The sequence below is a fragment of the Manacus vitellinus genome, unplaced genomic scaffold, assembly GCF_001715985.3.
Source record: "Manacus vitellinus isolate BGI_N305 unplaced genomic scaffold, ASM171598v3 scaffold_8_pilon, whole genome shotgun sequence".
Lineage (NCBI taxonomy): Eukaryota > Metazoa > Chordata > Aves > Passeriformes > Pipridae > Manacus > Manacus vitellinus.
Genome location: NW_021940864.1, coordinates 10,970,684 through 10,991,398, shown reverse-complemented (window position 1 = coordinate 10,991,398; position 20,715 = coordinate 10,970,684). Strand labels below are relative to the sequence as shown.

The window sequence follows — 20,715 nt, the reverse complement described above, 5'->3', positions numbered from 1 at the left end:
TCTTCAACCAACATATAATCAGCTATTTCCAATTTACTATGTTTAATAGCATAGTCTCTTCAGTATCATTAATCATTTGCTGGATGATTTTGTACAAAGAATTATTTGCCTGTTTATGTTGAGCACTATGAGGATGCAACAAGGGAGGAATCAATATTTATCCTACCATCTTGACAGAGAAGGGGAGGAAAGCATTCTATTTACTACTGTGTTTTTGTCTCAAAAACTTATGAATAGTTTTCCACCCAGACAAAAAAAAAAAAAGAGCTTTTTATAGCAGTAACAGTGGGACAATTTGATGTTAAAGTCAATGGGGGAAAACATTTAAATGAGATTCCTTTACCTATTTTCATGTACTCCGGAGGTTGATGTATCTAGCTCATCCAAAGTTTGCTGGAAGAGTTCTTTGTTTTCATTGATGAAGTGCCGCTGCATCTCGGACATCTGAGCCATGATCTTTTCCCTGCGCAATCTGGCAATCTCAGCTTTCCGCTTCCTTTCAGCTTTGTCTTTATCACGTGAACTCTGAAATTGTATTGTTCATTCAGCCATTTTTAAAATCTTGTTGCAACAGGTAAGTTATTTTAGTTACTGCTTGGTGTAATGGACTAACCTCCAAATTTTAGCTACTGCTATGTGCAACTTGTACTAACCTCCAAACAATGAAAATCTCATAAAAAGACACGAGAAAAGTCTACCAAAGAGTTATTTTGTGCCCTCTTTTCTTTAGCTCATGTTCAGTGCCAGGCAGAACTGCAGATCCAGAAGGGTAACCTCCTCCCCTCAACATTTAACTGTATTTTGTATTTCTCTTCCCTTTAGTCATTCATAAGACAAGAAGGTAAGAAAGTGACAGGTCTCGTCTCCAGTATTACTCTCCCTCCACACTACCTGTATTCCTAACTAAGGTCTCTGCGTGGTATCTAGAGTGTCATGTTGAGCTAAACAAATGGGCAGAGCTTATCTAGAATAACTTGCATGGTAAAAGTACACAGATACTATTTCTTTTAGCAACTTTCCATGGAGTTTGAGATTATGGGAAGAGTAGAAACATTTCATGCTGTGATGAGTAATACAAACAATTCTAAGGGGTAAACTTGCAGAAGATTTGGAGACTACAATATATAAAACAAACAAAAACAGGCCGGGAACTCTACCAACAGGCCTTTCAAACAAATGGGTTTGAGCTGTGAGACAGAATTTCAGAAATCATTGATGTTTCCCATCTTTGATTAAGAGTTACAATTAGAAATACAGTTCTTTGCTAGTCAGAACCCAGACATGTTCTAGATCAGCTAACTGTTACAGCTTGCTTTTACCTCCTCCATAATATTTCCTTCCGTTTCGGCCACGGGACTCGAAGAAGAGCTTTCTCTTAGCTTTTTAATAGTATTAAAAGTCTGTAAGAAAGAATACAACATTTAATTTGTTTGTGACATGAGAATATAACTGTGTATAATACAGTGCTGTCCAGATAACATGCAATGTTGGATTCCAGAGGAGGAAAAATGTAGCTACAACAAATCAACACGGGAAATAAAGAAATCATCACAATATAATTAGGAAAGTTGCAAAAATCTTATTCCCATAATTTCAGGGGTAATATAGAATACATTTACCTTCAATATCCATCTGATCATGTCCTTGTGCACTTCCAGATGAGGTGCATTTTGCAGTGTTTCTAGCATAGCTAGTATGCTAGGGGAATTACTAGGTGCCTCTCCTGGTTCTGAGACAAATATTACAATGACAACTGATTATACCATTACTCAACAAATTATTCATTCATTGACATTACAAACAAAAATCACCAACACGTGTTCAGTAGCTGAAGAATTCCTTCAGCAAACAGGCACAATATAACTTTTAATTCCCCCCATTGCAAACATTTTCATGAATAACCTCTAAATCCTGAAAAGTTAGAGGAAACCCTAAATCCTGAAAATCTTGCTTACGGACTATATTTTCTTACAAGAGAAATGCACTGTATGTGCTCCCTTGCTGTTTTCATCTTGGGAGCTGCTATGTAGAATTTCCAATATTTTTTTTACCATTATTTTAAATGGAAGAGTCTTAGCAACTTTCATGTTAGCAAAACTAGAGGCTCTAGTCAGAAGATACAAAGGAGAGTCAAGATTAAAAGAATCTTTAAGAATGCAACTATTGTTTCTGCAATTGCATCTAATCCTGTACAGCAATCTTTGCTGAGATGCTGCTTAAAGACATTCAGAATTAGGTTTAGTGGGAATTATTCAACTTCTGGATTTCTACCATCATAGAATTGCTACCACCATAGAATCTACACATATGTAAAGCATGGATCTATAGTTAACTTGGTAAAATTTTGATGGATAAATAAATATACTCTTCTGGTAAATGCCGTTTCAGAAGAATAAAATACAAGATCCTGGTATTTTCGGTTATTTCAGATTTGCTAGAAATTTGAAAAGAAAAGCATACTTGATATTTTCTGAGTGAAGGTAAATGTTACAACGTTCTCCTCACTGAGATTCTCCAGATGCTGTTTTTCTTCTTGCAAAGCCATTCCAATTAAATGCAAAACCTAGGTAAAAATTATGAATTTTAGTTCTTTCCTTAAATAATTCATATAATCTAGTTATACAGTTTGGGTAATTAATTAAGAGGCAGGGAAGTCATACAATACAATTATATAATAAGAATATATTTGCAGTTATTTCTATATACAGAATTCCAAAGCTACACAGGAGCAATAGTGTTTGTTTGGAACTTTACCACATAAAACCCACATTGTACTACTTGTATCTTTCTGTTTGCTGTCCTGACTAGTGAGGGAGAAGTCAGTGCTTCCTTAGCTTTCTCCCTGGCAATGGCTTGTTATTATCTCAAGTCTATGGACAGAAGCACGATGCACACTTTATATCCTTTTAACATACAAAATTTACTGACAAAAACTTAAACATTTTAAACAGAATTCTCTCTAGAAACACATTTTAAAATAATGCTAATTTTTATGTCAGTGAAAAGCTGCAATCCCCTTGCACTTAAATTAAGGGAAATTCCGTTCTTTAGGGGGGAAATACCAATTTAGCACTCTAATAGTCCAAATGGTATTTTAAAGCTGAAATACTTCAATCTTGGTGGTGAACTCTGTCATGCTGAATCAGCCATTTTGCAACCCTATGCAAATTGGCAGGATGCTCCAGACATAAAGCATTACTGAATGCCTGGACTCAATGAAATCCACTAAGGAAAGGATAATCACCTGAAAATTTGTAACAGAACTGGAATGCAACAGTCTAAGCATCTACAGAAAAACTGGTAAAACCTGATGAGAGTCTTGAAGTTTTTAAAATTTAATTACACAGTCAATTTTTCCTCAGTCTATCACATCTATTTAACAAGGTCTCATTGGATATGGGCCATTTCCTCTTGCAGATGTCTCATATCAACCTTTGCATGATCTTCCAAGACAAGAGCAGTTGACTTGAGAAAAATAAGTCAAGTTTCCCAAAGCTGATACATTGTCAAGTTAGAAAACTCTTTTGTGCACTTCTATGATTTTTTTTAAAGTGATTTAGCTTAAACTGAAATAAGCAAATGAACATCAAGAAAAAAAAATCAATGTCTACTTAATATGCAATAACTCAGATTAACTGGTTCTCTACCACAATGAACACTATTTCAACTAATTCAAGCAGAATTCTCTCCTCTTGTGTGCATCACATTAGAAATTTACCTGGGCCTTCTATTAACTTTTAAAAATAAATTGCATTGGAGCCAGAAGAGTTTCCCTAGTTCTGTATGTCAGCAAACACCCTCCATTTCTCATTCAGAGTATTCTGTATATTTCAGATACCAAGTAAACAACTTTCATCCATAAAACCATGTTAAAGTGCTAAAATAAATATTCCCTCATTAGCATAAGCATTATTTTAAACAAAAAAACCCATACCCTTTGCAGCATGGACTCCGACCAGGCATAGCCATTGTGTTCTACTGCCCACTGCAGTATAGTTCCCATAATGCACAGCATCACATCAGACTGCAGAATATTAACCAGACTGGCAAAAAGTGGGCAGAAAGGAGGAAGAGCTGGTGGTGGAAGTGCTGAAAGGGAAATTTGTGTGTTTGACATTTCTCCAAGATTTGCAACACCCATATAAAATGTCTGACTGAACAGCTTAACCCAAGGCAGGGGGGTAGGAACTACATGATCTTTAAGGTTCCTTCCAACCCAAACCATTCTATGATCCTAAGGCAGAATTCAATTGCTTGATAAACAGTTTTACTGATAACAGGCTACAACATTCCATGTGGCTTGCATGTAACAGAAAAGCCAAAGCAATAAGCTCTCCAGAAGGCGAGTTCCATGACAGATGAGATCCCCGACTACAGTCAGGGAGACATAAGGGAAATTGCTACATTTTCAACCAATTTTTACTCTAGCCTAGGAACAGGCTGTTTGTCTTAAGTTTCAGGGTAATACACAGTTCAATATGTGATTCCTTCTTCTACCATCTTCTCTTAAAAAAAATACCTGTATCTTCTCTGTTCTGTCTTTTCAGCTTTCTTTGTGCTTCCTCTGCCTGAAATAGAAGAACAATGCCAGCATTACTCAAAACCCGTACAAATATAAAACTAATAAAAAAAGCATTCATGCTTTACTCCATTGTTACTGGTTTTTTCCCTTTTTTCCCAGCCTTAAATAAACATGAAAGCTTTCATGTCTTTTCAATTTATGTTCTACTTGTAAAGTAGGCCACGCAGCTTCAAAATTAATCTTTCATCCTGAGCCAGCCTGGACTCTTTTTCTAGCATAAGACTGTAAGACAACTCTGAGCTAAAGCGGCAATTTCCATAAATCTAAGGGAAAAACAGGTTGCTTTAAATACTTTCAGTAACATAAGATGTAAGAGAAGCCACAGACAAACTCCTGAAGGCCCACTGAGTTCAATAGCTCTGTATAGGGCACAGGATCCAGCGGCACAGCAAAATCTTGGGCAATTTTGTTAACATTCTCAAATATATAGCTGATAAGACTTCTTCCCAGAACTAAGCTTTGGAAAAAGGCAAACAAAAAAAGACACAAAATAAACCCCAGAAAATTAAATTACTAGTTACCTTTGATTGCTCTGCCCTTGAAAAGTGATAGAAATACAGATTGAAGTTCTTGGCACATTCTGGTTTTAACTCATACAGCCCTCTGCCTGTCAATCCAGGTTTCCTACCAAAAACCAAACCAAACACCTTATGTCCATTGGTTATTAACATCTGAGAATAAACAGTTAAGTAGAACAGCTAAAAACCACTGCTCAATAGGCATTCTAGAAAACAAGTAAGTAACAGGATTAAGAATTCTGCATGTGAGTAAAGCCATGAGAAACTGCCTCAACCCAGCCCTCTTTCTTTTATTCTCTCATTTTCACTAATTTAGCCATTCCATTTCTAAAGCTGAAATATTAGAATAGAGGGAAACATACTTGAAACATGCCACTTCTTCAATCACACTTTCCATTCCTGTCTCTCTGTTCTCCTACAATTGAGTGAAAAGGCAAGACAGTGTGTTACTGTAGTTCTTGGATTAAACACGTTCAAATATCATACAATACTACAGTAAGCATGCAAAATGAATGTAGTGCAAAGTCATTTTACTGGTACCCAAGAGAACACTAAAGCACATAACACGAAAATACATTCAGGAATACCATCTCTGCATTTACATTTTTAACAAGTCATGCCATTCTAAGTGCTTAATTTTTATTGTTTTTCCCTGTCATAATGAACTTGGATGTAAAATAAATAAATAAATAAATAAAACCTGAAGCTAGCATACTGAGCTTATCTTTGGAATACACAGTCAGTATTTCTCGTTTCTAGGCCTTTAAACTGAAATAAATATAGGCAAGCTAAAAAAACAAGTTACTGAAAAATGATAAAACAACCACAAAAGGCAGCAGGAGACAGCTCAAATATGTAACACTACTTCATACACAAACTGCCTTTTACTATTCCCATCCCCTTCATGCAATGCATATTCACAGCAGTTAACATGCAAAGGAAAAAAGACTGACAATACAGTTTGGAACTCTAAATTAAATCCCAGTTTGCTCTTTCATCCAACCTTAAATTATTTTTAAATAATTTTAAAATTTAACTTTGCAAATTCTTTAAGATATTTAGAATAAAGAAAAGTATTTCAGAATCTATCTGTACAGTTAAATAAACTATTGAATTCTGACTGTCTTCAGAAATCATGTTTAAAAGATTGCTTCAAAAATATTAAAAAGGAAGCTTTGCTATCCTACAGAAGCACTCCTAATAGAATTCACATAAGTGCTTCTGTTCATGCAAATGAACCATTTATGTTACACAAGTCGTAATGCTGTGTCTGATTCCATGTCTTTTCACTTATTGTTAGGCATTAAAATATAACAGCTTATATTTTTGGATAGTTCTAACAACCCACTTCCATACATCTAATTCAGGGTTTACAAGCAGCCTGCAGAGACAGCCGGCCAGATGGCCAGATAAGGAACAGCATTAAAAAGAGAAAGGAGCTGAAGAAGCTCTCAGGTTCCTGCCTCTTTCATATGTTATTCCTTCCTTATCTCTTTCCTACCCTCTCCGTGAGAATTATTACTCTGTACTCATGCTAACCTTGCTCTGAGCACAATCATGCTGCTCCCATTCCATCCATTCCACATTAAGTGAAATGAACTTGCGTAAGGAAAATTTTCAGCAATCAGCCTTAAAAAGTAAAGTTGCTTCCCTCCTCCAGGCCAAGTTACTTACATCTTCAGGTAATGCTTTCACCAATTCACTGTGAGCCATTGGCCTGATGCTCAGCTGATGGATGATCTCTCGTTTGATTTCATCTGTCGCATTTACCTGTCCTATTCCCGGACTGAATCTTTCACCTGTACAAATAAAATACTTCATTTTTTTCAGGATTTTAAACATTCTTTTCTCTTCTACTGCAAGTTAAAGGCTGGAAAATAGGCCAGCTTCTGTAGAATTTTGTGTTCATACACCAGGGTTCAAAAATTCATTACATTAATCTAAGCTAGTTTTGAGGCTTTTCTCCTAGGAAAGAAGTCAGAACTCCATGAAGTCCACCACAGAACTGAACTTGAGATGGAAACGATGAATGTTCATTCCAGACCATTAAAGGGACTACATTTTAAAAATTAATTAAATACATTCTGAACTTACCAACAATCATTATAATGAGGTATAGCATCTCTTCTATAAGAGTATTATTTTGTTGAACAACATCCTGAAACAATCAAAAAGAATTTACAATTTTCAATTAAAAGAATTATTCCATATACTGAAAATACTTTTTCAGTGATTCAAAACATTGCTTGTTTTCACCCTTAGTACTCCCAAATTAAGCTATGCTGAACTGCAATCATAACTGCAAAAATTATGCAACACTTTCTGACATTTACCAGTTTGACAAGTAAAAATATTTATGTATATTTCAAACTAGCCAAATGAAATTAAAATAGGATAGGTTTTGCTTTTTTATCAAGAAATTGCTCAGTCTCAGCACAACAGCATCTGATACACTTTGAAAAAAAGTGTAGGTTTTCTATAGCAGTAATACATAAAATACCTTGTTAGTATTTTCTGAGCTAAATCTTTTCCCATAGTCTGGAGTACTAAATATCTGATAAAGTTCAAAGCGACTCAGCATTATCATCAAGAAGTGGTTTGGATCCATCATAGACACACCTGTCTATTAAAAGAAAAGAAGATTACAAACAGAAAATAGATTTCATGTTATTATAGCATGTTTGTATATTTCTATATGATGTCCACAGCATATTCTTTATGAAATTCATTCCTTTCTCAACCTTGGGCATGAAGACTTAATGACTTAAATTTACACTCTTAGGACTCCAAAATGAGAAGTGTCAGCACATTTGACAAGCTGAATCCTATGCTTTATCAGTAATTCCCGATGCCCTTTTAAAGGCATCACATAAAATACTCAGGGTTATTCCTTCTATCTGAAACAGTCTAAATAAAATTCAGTGAAAGACTTGTTTGCTTTTCTCTCCAATCTCGTTCCTGCTGGCTCAACTTAAGGCATAATATCACTCAGTATATAGCACTGAAGATTTTAAAAACAAATTCCAATCCTCAAAAGAATGGCTGAAGATTTTATAGCAAAACTTCTTAAACCTTCTTGGAAAGAAAAATATTAATGTTTTAATGCAGCACAAACACCGACTTCCGTTTCTGAAAACTACTGGCTAAAGTTTTTTCTGTTTATTAAACAAGATATCTAAGTTAGTCAATTATAAAAATTTGCTGTTAGTTCATTATTGCTAATGGGACCATCTTTAAGACAGAATAATTTCCAACACAGTTAAAGGATATCTATCCAAATGGGCAGCTGCAGATGATCATTAAAAATTAGTGGCAGATCAAGCCTCAGTGAAATATGTCTGAAAGCAGAAGTAACCTGGGGCATTTGTATCCTACTGGGTATTGCTAACTCTAGGTAAGATTTGAGGAACTTCCTGAGAAAATATTTTGCTGTCCATGTGAACCTTGCACCCCAAGCTGCAAATGTCAGCTTACATTGCTCTCAGCGTAGAAGTATTGAATCTGTGTCAGAGCTAAACAGACTGGCAGATTTGCAAAGTCTCTTCTGAAGGATGAAAAATATATCAAAGGGGTTTCACTTTCTGCCCAGTATTTTAGACATCAACTTTGAAGAGAGGGAGAAGAGCCAACACATACCCTGAGTGCATGACTGAAGACATGCAGACTCACACAATTGCTACTACAGCACAACCCATTAGTTAAAATATTACATTCTTGAAGAAGTAGCATGATATATGCGTTACATAGAAAATTCTGCACTTTCCAAAGCATAGTTAAAAAACAAGGATTACAACAATCGTTATTTCCTTTACAAATTATCCCATAATGATAAAGCTACAATAAGAAAATTGAAGTCTTTCCACAGAAAATTGACTTTTTTCCTTGTCATTGAAAAGTTCTGATGAAGCTAATAACAAACACACACACGTCCTGAAAATGCTTGATAAAAATGCAAACTGGTATATGTGATTACCTGAAGCATTACTATGTCCTTGTCAAACATCTCCCTTCTGCACTTCACATTATGATAGTAATAAATCTGAAAAACAAAACCAAACACTGCAATCGTTAACAAAGATCATATCTAATCTAAAATGATTTTAATTCTGAAAAAATTAATTTTGCTAGACAGTGTTAGTAAACAAAAAATGAACCTGTGACTTGAAAAAATGATACAATTGTATCTGTATGCAAAAAGTTTTTTTATATAGCACAAAATAGTTGCTGGCTGCATTGTATTGATCTAATGTCTGGACTGCATAAACTTAGAAGGAAAAATATTTTTTACCTCCTTGGCTTATGAATTAATATATCTATTTGTTTAGCAATTAATTGTTTGAAATTCACAGGAGAGAAAGCCTTTGCAGTTTGAGAAATGTTTCTTCTTCATTTCATGAATTGCTCTTCGATTATTTGAGATACAATCTTTCAGGAATTGCTAGTGTCAGCAAAACATTAATACTGTGATGGAACTAGACTTAACCCAAACCATCCTGGGAATGAACTCAACACTACTGTGCCAAGAAGCAGCAACACTGCAAACACTGCATGGCACTGAAATGTGGGAAAGTTTAGTTCTACCATAATTAAGGAAAAATAAATAGGGCTGACAAGTTTCTAACCTAGGACTGGGAGCAATCTTCACCATGCCAATCTTTCCTCTACAGACACACCATTTCTCACCAGAATTACATGGAAGACAACTAGGCATGCCTTCCCTTTCTTCCCCACCCTAATAATACACACAAAGACATGCCCATTCCTATTGTCTGGCAAAATATGCAAAAGAAGCTGGCTGAACACGAGCTCTCATACCCATAGGAAGGAGGAAGGACTTGCTGATTCTGGGAACCTTATTATCTAAACTAGACCATGCTCTTAACTTCAAGATACTGACAATGAGGGGAAATCAACACAGAGACTTATTTTACCACCAAAAGCTACACTGAAGTTCCAGATCTGATGTGTCTTCAGCAATATGGGCACTGTTATAATTTTACATAACTAGAGCTCTTTTTGTTTTAATAATGACAATAAAGGACATCACCTTAAGAAGATCCTTTAAGAGTCAAGAAGTGTCAGAATACAGTATGTTTGAACAGCTTAATTGCAGTGCACGTGTACTAGGAGACTGAATTATCTAATGAATATGAGGGCTAGTGGTACTGAAAGAATTTTCTTGCAAATAGATCAAGTTAACACCTCCCAGAATTAAATCCTATTCCTGTTGTAATGTAAGTCTCGGTAAGAAAATCACTTTAGACGATCACCCTGGTGGGTGGTACTGACACCACAGTACCCATTTTATAGCTGTTATGCTTGAAACATCTAATTCATACAAACACAGAGAACATAAGTTTGGAGATGAAAGAAGCTAGTCTCCAGAAGTATAAAATAAGCATGAGAGCTAGAAGCCAAGAAACACTCAGTTCTACACTGGTTCTAATGCTTCTGTGGGGTCTTAGGATTTCAATTACTTTTTAAATATAAATAGCCATATCTTAATGCTGCATATTTTTATATCTGAGACATTTTTATGTGGAGGTGATGAATGCACTACTGAAGATGCACAGATCGAATTCTGTACTTTATACTGCTTTTGGACAGCATACCATAAAAAGGCTAGGAGTCATTAACTGCATTATACTAAAACTTCTTTACATGCAGAGCACTAAGGTCACCGAACCCTGTAGCAGCCCTGAAACAAAAAAGCAACTTCTGACTAAAGAAAATCAAAGACCAGATTAAAAGCATAAATATTCAAATGATGTGCGTGCTGATATAAACCCCTACTTCGCACTGCCGTAAGATTTACACAAGTAACATTTGGAATCCATACAGAAAGGGAAGGTTTTGAGGTCTGAAATTATCCTGGGGGACTTACCAGAAAACAGTGATTCTGCAGGTACTAGGTACTCACCTGATTAACAAGAGAGAACCCATTCCTTCTCCACATTCCTGCGTGCACTTGGGCACATAGGACTAGGCATCGTAGAGGATGTTCTATTAACATAGGCGGGCTAAGCTCACTCTGCATTAAGAAAATGCAATATTTTGATATTTACAGAGAAAATAAAAGAAAATGGGACTGAAATGAAGAAGGATGGTATTTGTGATAATTAAAATATTTCAGTAATACAAAAGAGAAGCAAATCCAACAGGAAAATTTGATGAGCCTATTCCCAATCTATCCAGTCAAATGTTACCCTTACATTCCCTTTGCTCCACAAAAATACTACACAAGGGCTTTAGTTTATTCCTAAAGACAGCAGGTTTCATATTTTAAAACGTCAACACTGACTTTCATTCAAAGGTTAAGTACTACTTCTTTCAAAAGACACTGAAATTCTTCTCCCAGTTAGCTTTCATCCTGTTTTATCCTACTTTTTTAAACTTCCCCTAAAGAAACAGTATATCAGTAAGAACATGAGGGAAGCAAGAAACACCTGGGGAAGAAAATTAGAACCCAGGCCAAGAAGAAGGAATCAGATCCTGCCTAAAGTTCCTAAAAACAGTTTCTACTACAAAAAGAATATCTAGATACTAATCTTTTAAGAGTCAATTTCATCTGCTAAAGAGAATCTGAATAGCATTTATGGTAAAAAGATCCTTTGTTTTATTTAATAATATCCTACATTTACATGACCAATTTCACAGTAAGTATTAATTATATTTAATGAATATGCTACATTTAATTACATACCAGGGGTAGCAGCTCTGGAAACTTATATGCCACCTCAGTTTTACTCAGCAAAACATGCAAACCTACATAAATACATGAGAAAAAAAAAACATATAGAATATTACAGACAATACTTTATATAATTCAAACAGGACAAAAAAGGTCATCTAATTTACTTAGACCATTTTCTGGACACACCTACAAATCTGCAGATTTATCACCGTGGAGCCACACAGCTATTTCATGAAGAAGCATGTTAAAAGCATACATTTTGAGATAATTAAAGTTTTCCCGTTGTAACTGTGTAAAACTTGCAGTACAAGTAAGATTTTTGCCTTTCTTTTGATTCTGTCATACCCTCTCAGCCAAGAGTCCTGGGTCTATCAGGACAATCAACAACAGATACCACATCCTTTTTATCAATTCTTAGATAAAATACCTCATAAAATACCTCAGGAACTAGAATGTGGTTCCTACAAAATATATGAGGGTTTTCTGCTTTGCTTTGTTTTAAAGTTACAAGGACTTGGCTCAAAGATTCAAATATTCAAAGTTATTTGATCCTGAGCTGCACAGCATTTTACCTAAGAATTACCTATTTCACTTCATTACTTGTGAACTTTGTTTTATCATATGACTTTCTGATTCTGTAAACTAAAATTCATAACGTGTTTTTCAACACAACTGTTGAACAAGATAGGCACAATATAAAGAGAAAGGCACAGTTTAAGTTTCTGGTGACACATCTGCTTGATAAATCTATTCTCTAACAGAATATTGATTAGTCTATTTACTCTAACAGCTAAACGTATTCCAAAACATTCAACCACAGTGCATATTCTGCTGCAGTTCTTTTCCATTGCTCAAGTGGCAAAAGCAGCAGTAGCAGCCTACAATACAAATCCAAAGGCATAAGACAATCTCCACCAGGCCTGAAACAATAACAAGGCCTCCAGTGTTTGGGAACATTTGGCCTAGATGCTACCAAACAGCTAGAAAACGGCCAAAATGAAGCCTATTCAGGCCTTAAGCAACAGTTGTGTGGTTCTTCATGTACACACAAATACAAATCACATTTATACAATGGTTTTTATCTCCTGAAATATTTTTAAACCAGTTCATACCTGCAAGTAAACGAGAAACTGGGAGATGAATGCTAACTTTTTCCTGAGAAACGCAGTATCTGATGGTCTCAACTGAATGTCCACACATACTGAGAACAATAGGCTGTTCTCCATCAGTAAACCCACTATGACACTGCATCAACACAGTCAGGCATTTCTTGTAAGCTTCAATCAACACTTTTTCCTAAAAGAAAGATTGGAGTTTACAGAGATTATGAAAAAAACAGAGCTGCGAAAAATAATGGAGCCAACATAAAAAAGACTGAAGGGTTGGTGGTTTTTCCCCATAACAACAGTCCTGCAAAATTAAGATAAGGAATCCAACAAAAGAGCCAAATTAAGGGGGGCACAGACTGTAAAACTCATACTGGTATGTCTGATTAGAAAAATACCCACTAGTATGTTGTTTGGGTTCGGGTTCTGGTAACTTTCTGAGCAATGATAATGCTAGGCTAATAAAACCTGAACATTAAATAACAGTAAGAGATTAAAGCCAGCCTGAATGTTCAAATATTCTATGATCACTTACTCCACAGTCATATTTTACAATGCTCAAGTTCTGTACTCCTAAAATTCAAAACACTTATGGAGTAGAAATATCATCTATAATCCACAGTATGTGGTAGATCCAGGGTCTCCTCATTTATTCCTCCTTCTCTGAAAATTATAACCTGACAGTGCTGTGATGATCACAACTATCAGATGTGTGACAAAACTCTCTGAAATATTTTGTAAAAGACTTAACCACATTCTCATGAATTGGTCAGTACAAGCAATAAAAGATGTGCTTAAATACAGAAAAGGTTTGCACTCACTCAGAGAAGATGTTCTTGGCTTATGGTGAATTTATGTGTTTAGCTCAATTGTTACGTGTGTTAATATATAGGTTTTATCTCCCTTCACACAGAAAAACAATTCAGAAGGAACTCACATCTAATGCACACCAGTCCTGCATCATTGAAATAACAAGGGTTAATTTCATCTGCAATGTAAAGGCTGCTTCCCACTCTGGTTCCATTTCAATGTGTTGTCCTACTTGACGAGTTATTGGATCCATACCCTAAAACAAAAAGAATTCTGCATCTCAACAATGTATCACTGAAATATGTTGACAAAATTAGCATGAGTGTGAGACAATGGTTAGCTATCCTTATAAGCATATTGTTGCTGCAACAGGTAAAAAGAAACTTGACACCATCTGAAAGGGAATAAAACACAACAAAGTAATAACAAGAATATTAAATGGGATTTGGGAGAGTAGAACACTGTATCAAGAAAGGTTTTGGATATGAGCTGTGTTTATTATTAACAAATGTAGAGATTTCAGTATTATGAGTAGTCCAACAATGTTTGCATACATACAATATCTTACATACACATTTTGGTTTCTGAATACACTTTCTAGGGTTGTGCTATTACATGCAATTATGTACTAATTAAATACTGGGTACTATAATACATAATCAGCTCTTAGCTTAAGAAGAAAAAAACCCAGCATTATCTGAGGATTACAAAATTTTCAATTGACTATCAAAAACCAACTAATGAAAGCTAAGTACTGAGAAAGGTATGCTACTGAAGTACTGAAAAACGGGAGTGATTCTGACTTACACCTTACTGATCATACAGTCAATTTGCCCTTGTAAAAGCTGCACTGTTTTTAAAATGCTCCTCCTAAGATAAGTACATGAAAAGGCTGTGGAAAAAAAACAAAGTGAAGAGGTCTGTTTGTGTGTCTTGAACAATATATTCCTCAATACATAAGGAGCAACTCTGCTGACACTTAAGATGGACCAGATTTTGCTCACACAATTAAAAGCCTTGTCTGCCTCTACAACTGCAAAATATGCCCCAAATTACACTTCTTTTTGAACTGCGCTTCCACTTTATTGCCCTCTACCACAAACTAAATTTTAAAAAGTGAGGTAGATGTTATGTTTCAGGAAAACATGATGACCCCAAAAGTTATACTATACTGAAGTTATAAAATGAGAAGTATATTAAATTTCTTCCATTTTTACATCATGATAGCTAACTTCCTGCTTTAATCTTGCAAAATTTTGTAATTCCCAGGTTTACATACCTGCATACATTTGAGTAATTCTAAGAAGGCATCAAAACCCTCCAGGAACTTGCGTCTCAAGTCATCTGACCACTCAGTTGGCTTACTTATCAACACATACCTGGGTAGATGAGTAAGATACAAGTATTAATTTTAGATTTTTTTTTTAAGCTCCATTTAACAAATCAGCACATAGTCAATATACTTACTTGAGATCCAAAATAAGGCTCTGAACACGTCTGAATTTGAAAGCCTGCAGAGCAGTGTAACGTTCAAACTGAAACCTGCCTTGGATGTCACGGTGCCTTAAGTGGTCCATGAAAGTTTTGATGATAGTGGTCATGAGATTTTCTTCTGTTATTAGCATTCGAGCCTATGTCAAAGTACATTGAAATCTGCTGTAATTAACAGACACAGCTAACAAGATTTTCACACTGCACCATGAAGTTTATAAAATATATTATTTTTTATTCAAAATAGTTATATCAATAATAAAACCAGAACATTTAAAGGCAATCTTTTCAGAGAATCACAGAAGGAAAAGAAAAAGTAAGCTAGCCAAAAATTATCAGAATCCAGATCTTTTTTCAGATCCCTTCTGTACAGAAGTTTGTCTATGGAAAGGCTCCTGTTAACCCATATAATTATGACACATGTTATTATGTGTCTTATAATTAACTTGTACCTCCCTTTAAGTATGCGTTGTCTCCTCTCATATAATTTAAGTATGAGCCCTTTAGGGGAGGGAGAGCTCTTTTGTTTTCTGTTTACAAACTGTCAAGAGCTGTGGTGAACAGAGCATCTTCTGAACTGCTAAGGAACTGTACAGTGCAATTTCCACATGGAAACCACGTGAAATTACTTGTCATTCCCCTCAAGGGCTACTGCATACTTCCATGTGTTGTATGAAACAAATCAACGGGCAAAGTCTGAGGAAGACTGTCTTCCACACCCAGCCTAAACTAACCCAACTCCACAACAAAGGAGGGGGCACTAAGTAGGCACTGCCTGCTCCTACTTGTGAACACTTCCAGAACTCGCCCATTCTGTTGGTTCTCCAGGTTAAATGGGGTGAGCCTTGCAATTCTTGGATCTGGCTGGTAGCTTGTAGAAGACTGGCCACTTTGTTCTACCCCAATGACACTGCAGTTCTTGGCTAGTGTTTCTGGGTTCTACACTTGCTAACAATACTTGGAAATAGTTTCTAAAATGCTACTGCAGGGGGAACAAAAAATCTAGTGATTAACATTTCCCCCAAAAAAGTCATCACCAACACAGCTGCCCATCCACCCTCAAGCCAAAAAACCTCAGTTAAAGTACTAATACCATTTTGAACATGTTACTGGAGGGCAGTGGGGTGGTTTACATTCTTCAACTTACTTAAGAATGAATGGCTCTAAACATATAAAAATAATACTTAATTCATATGGTAGGAACTTATCATAACTACTTTCATTTCATCAGTCTATTCTGTCATTCTGCAAAAGAGTAAAAAACCATTTGCTTTACTTTTTTCGCATGCTTTTAAAATAGAACTCTTGTAAAAGGGACATTGCAATCATTCCGCTTCAGGAAATGTTTGAAACTACTTTTTTAAAAAATATGTATTTATTCACATACTGTACCACCCCATCTGCCAAAGGAAAAAATACCACCAATAACCATCTGAATAATACTAGTTTGTTAAGTCTAAGTCTGAATAACTCTTACTGAAAGCACCAACATTAAAAGAGGCAACATATTATTGTCCTGAACCATGGGAACAAAATCCTGAGGTCCTATTGAATTTCCAGGAATAACATCTGCCACTAGGAGACTGAAGAACAACTTTTCTCAGCATTGTGACTGCCATGCTACTATTGAATTTTAGAGTTCAATTAAGCTGATTAAATTTGGGAGGATTCAGAAGCATTGATTTTTTAAACAATTCTGGGTATGAAAATCAGGCTTTTATTTCCAGTACAGCTCCACAGTTTAATTTGTCTAATTCATAATACAAGCAAAGACAGACTTATTTGGAGACTGGAGTAAGGAAAAAAAAAGCTTCCCAAACAAGCCTAAGCTGGTGAAAGACCAGCAGAGCTGGGAGAAGTCACAGTGCTTGAAGCACTGCAACAAAAATTACCTGGAAACCTAAAAGGCGGCATTGTCTGAGTCTCAAAGTACCAAAGGAAGCAGGGAATATCATGAGACAATTCTTGCTTGCTCTTGTGTAGATTGGAAAATATAAAGTGGATCATTTATAAAACTGCACCAGAATGGTGCTCTGAAACTATGATATGCAAACCACAATACAGATTTCTACAAACAGTAACTGTGGCTCAGTATGATGAGCAATTTAAATGTTATGTGTGTGTGTTTCTAAATAAACATGAAAGTACCTTTCTAAAAAAAGTAAAACATAAAAAGAAAAACCAAAAACATCCAGCTCACTCTGGAAAGCTAGACTCAAACTTTGCAATGCTGAATGCTTTAACTTCTAAACCCATAGCAATGTATGTAAACAGTCTGACTGCTCTGCATTTCCACAGTAACATTAAAGAGATCTGAAGCCTTGATTTATGAACCTTGAGTGGCTTTTAACAAATAAAGATTTCCTTTTTTGGTCTTTTAGTACTTACAAGAGAAGGCACTGTGAATATCTGTATCGAGAGGTCAGCAATTGAGAACTCTCTGTCGTGGTCATCTTTCATAAAATCACTCTGCAATCGCTCATAGTTCTATTAAGAAGGAGGCAAAAAAAGGCAAGGAGTGCCAACTATCAGTTTTTAAAAGAAAGACAGGCACTACTCACCAGAGTAGGTACAGTGAAGAGTTGGACAGACAGAGCAGCCACCGATACTGCCCGTTCGTGATCATCCTCCATATAATCTCTCTGCAACTGCCGGTAATTCTAAACAACAAGGGGAGATTCACCTCTAATCCACACTGACCTGATTTTTTAATTTAAATGTCTGCTCTGGGAAACTCTAATGCCATGATAAAGGGAAGAGTAGCTCTTAAGGATTATTATATGGATATTCTGTACAAAGAATATGACAACTTAATCTGCTCACATGTGAGATCTATTCACTCTCATTTTCACAATAAAGGCTAGCATTTTATTTTCTGCTCAAAAAAATTATTTGTCTGCAGGAGAGTGAGTAGAATTTTGCAGTGCTGATTTCAAGCATTTCAAATACTAGTTACTGCAGAAATACTAATCAGCATAACTAAATGTAAGCACTGTTTCTGAGCAGTACTGTAACAGCTTACACCTCAACACTAGGAAGCGATTAGCTCTTAAGAAGTGATAGCCTGCACAGTTGATGGTGAAGACAAAACCATCTAAACCGCTTTAGGATTGGGAAGTCTGAAAGTTCACTTCCTTCTCAGGAGATGAGATGCCATTATAACTAATATTTTGAAGACCTAAAATAAAGCTGTCAGCATTTCATTTCAACTTCTCACTTCCAAAAAAGGGAAAAAAAACGGGTAACAGTTCATTTGAAATACTGTATGCTAACTAAACTCTCTTCACTGGACAGTTTAGGCATTTAATGGCTCTTTTTAAGAAAGATACTTACTCTTGCAAAGCGGATAGCGAAAAGTTTCTTGTACTTCAAATCCATAAGCAGACTGCTCATGAATAACTGGTGATACACACTTCTAGCTCCTGTCAAGAAAAATGAATGAAATATTGCATGTTACTACATTCTATCAACATATTATGGAAACATTTAGAAAAGTAAGCATCTACAGAATGAGGCAAGTGTTCATTTCAGAGTAGAAGCTGCTTTGATTAAGTCTGGCAGGTGGTAGCAAAGGATGAAGAATACATAAACCAAAATTCTTCAAGAGGCATTATTTATTACTCCTGTATAAGATAACACTGTTGAATGGGAACATAAATCTTCAAATATAAGTGAAGTCAGCAAAGCAAGAACAGAACTTTGTTCCTCCTCAGGATAAACAGGGGATTTGGATGGCCCAGGGAAAAGAAGAGCACACTACTATGACAAGTGTGTAATAAATTTTGCTAGTTATGAATATCTCCATAAAATAATCAGTTTATCTGTCTCTGAATTTCTAGTCTGAACAGAATCCCAGAAGATATTATCAGTATGAGTGCGATTTGTCTGTATGTAGCATGGACACAAACGCACATATGCACCATTTCCTTCTGTAGGTCACTTTTAAGTCAAAAGCTATTACACTATTTCCTTAATGCAGAGGAATTATGGAATACAAGAAAAAGTAGAGAAATACTAATGTTGAAATAGAAATGCAAGAGTTACTCCTTCTTCCATGAAAGACATTATCCTAACAAAATCTGTGTTTAAAATGTTGTAATGCTCCACAAAAGTAGTATCTTTCAACTCACAAAATGTGCACTGTCAGGAATTCATTCTCAAGACAAAGGGACTAGAGAAACAAAACCTAAAATAATAATTTTCTCCGTATTACATACACTACTCACTTTACTTTTTACTTATTTTATTCCTACTCCAAGAAATTCCCGAGACAGACATATCAAAACAGACACAGAATCCATGCGGAAAAAGAAATTCACTACCTCCCCTTCCTCAAAATTACAACTTTTCTAGCCAACCCCATTTTATCAGTCAGGCTTTTCAATTTTCAAGGGCTCTAATATAACAGCACAGGAGTTTTCACTTAATGTTCTCAGAACACTTAAAAATACCTCATGAACACAAACACAAGTCAAAGCAGAAAACCACTGCCCTATTTCTTAAAAAGAGGCATTTTGGTAGATACAATACAGATGCTGAGATCCTGTAAGGCAGACAAACCCCAAAATGCTCTATTTTTCACTCAGTTTCCCTTAACTATCACTGTCATCTGCATATTCAAGTCAGCCTTCATTTCAGACCACTTTGAAAAATTAGATCTAAAACCGACCTAATCTCCAAATGGTCTGTGTTCTTCTCTTAAATATACTTGGGAGTGTATCATGAAGGGACAGATGGATTATAACAAATCAGGCAAATTTATCTATAATACACCCCAGTAAAATTGATTAAACATTAGCAGATATAGCAAAGGGAAAACTTATGCACAGCAATCTTTAGCATTTTCCAGAAGTTTGAGAAAACTCACCTTTCCACAGTTTAGAATCATACAGCATCAACTTATCCACAAGAGAGGAATTTTCACCATCTGGCCCTTCTTGTAAACCAACCTGACACAATATTCGACGAAGGCCATCTTAATGAAGAGAAATGATACAAGTTAGTTATAGCCTAAACACAAACATACGTTATTTTGACATACTGAAATTTTCATAAAACACAGAAGTTATCACACATCCTTCTTTTTCCTGACAAGTGAATAACACCACTCATATTTTGCTGATAGACACACAAACATTTCGTACCTTGCAAGTTTCACACTAGCCTTTTATGGAACATAAGGAACATTGTGAAAATTGCCAAACACAATGATCTGTTTCAAAGTTATCAAATAAAAACGTGTCTCCTTAAAAGTGCTGATGACTTACTATTTTATAAAAAGGAGTTATATAGGAGGCTAATTTTCTAGGTTTTATTTTCCTGTTTAGTGCCCTATCAAAAGGAAAATATAATTCATAAATGAAATTACTCACATATGAGTTTTTTTGTTTACACTTAGGAGCTGTTATCATTTCAAACCTTCTCTACATATTTTTTCTAACAGAAAGCAGTAATAATTGTTATTATATAAACATGTAAGTTATTATATGCTTGTAGACAAGCCTGCATCTGCAA

The 20,715-nt window shown here is 35.5% G+C and overlaps 1 protein-coding gene across 1 annotated transcript in view; it reads right to left on the bottom strand.

Moving 5' to 3' along the window:
* The window catches only part of UBR2 (ubiquitin protein ligase E3 component n-recognin 2), a 52,156-nt gene that overhangs the window by 17,445 nt on the left and 13,996 nt on the right, over window positions 1-20,715 (bottom strand). Inside the window, exons 8-28 of the mRNA XM_018085143.2 lie at window positions 20,069-20,176; window positions 18,535-18,623; window positions 17,763-17,861; window positions 15,178-15,341; window positions 14,990-15,089; window positions 13,838-13,966; window positions 12,907-13,090; window positions 11,804-11,865; window positions 11,021-11,131; window positions 9,074-9,139; window positions 7,601-7,723; window positions 7,195-7,258; window positions 6,775-6,899; window positions 5,463-5,515; window positions 5,104-5,206; window positions 4,520-4,568; window positions 3,935-4,089; window positions 2,461-2,563; window positions 1,620-1,729; window positions 1,320-1,400; window positions 344-525 (exon numbers count right to left, since the gene is read on the bottom strand). Coding sequence (XP_017940632.1) covers window positions 344-525; window positions 1,320-1,400; window positions 1,620-1,729; window positions 2,461-2,563; window positions 3,935-4,089; window positions 4,520-4,568; window positions 5,104-5,206; window positions 5,463-5,515; window positions 6,775-6,899; window positions 7,195-7,258; window positions 7,601-7,723; window positions 9,074-9,139; window positions 11,021-11,131; window positions 11,804-11,865; window positions 12,907-13,090; window positions 13,838-13,966; window positions 14,990-15,089; window positions 15,178-15,341; window positions 17,763-17,861; window positions 18,535-18,623; window positions 20,069-20,176 — 2,260 coding nt within the window. The remainder of the gene's footprint in view (window positions 1-343; window positions 526-1,319; window positions 1,401-1,619; window positions 1,730-2,460; window positions 2,564-3,934; window positions 4,090-4,519; window positions 4,569-5,103; window positions 5,207-5,462; window positions 5,516-6,774; window positions 6,900-7,194; window positions 7,259-7,600; window positions 7,724-9,073; window positions 9,140-11,020; window positions 11,132-11,803; window positions 11,866-12,906; window positions 13,091-13,837; window positions 13,967-14,989; window positions 15,090-15,177; window positions 15,342-17,762; window positions 17,862-18,534; window positions 18,624-20,068; window positions 20,177-20,715) is intronic.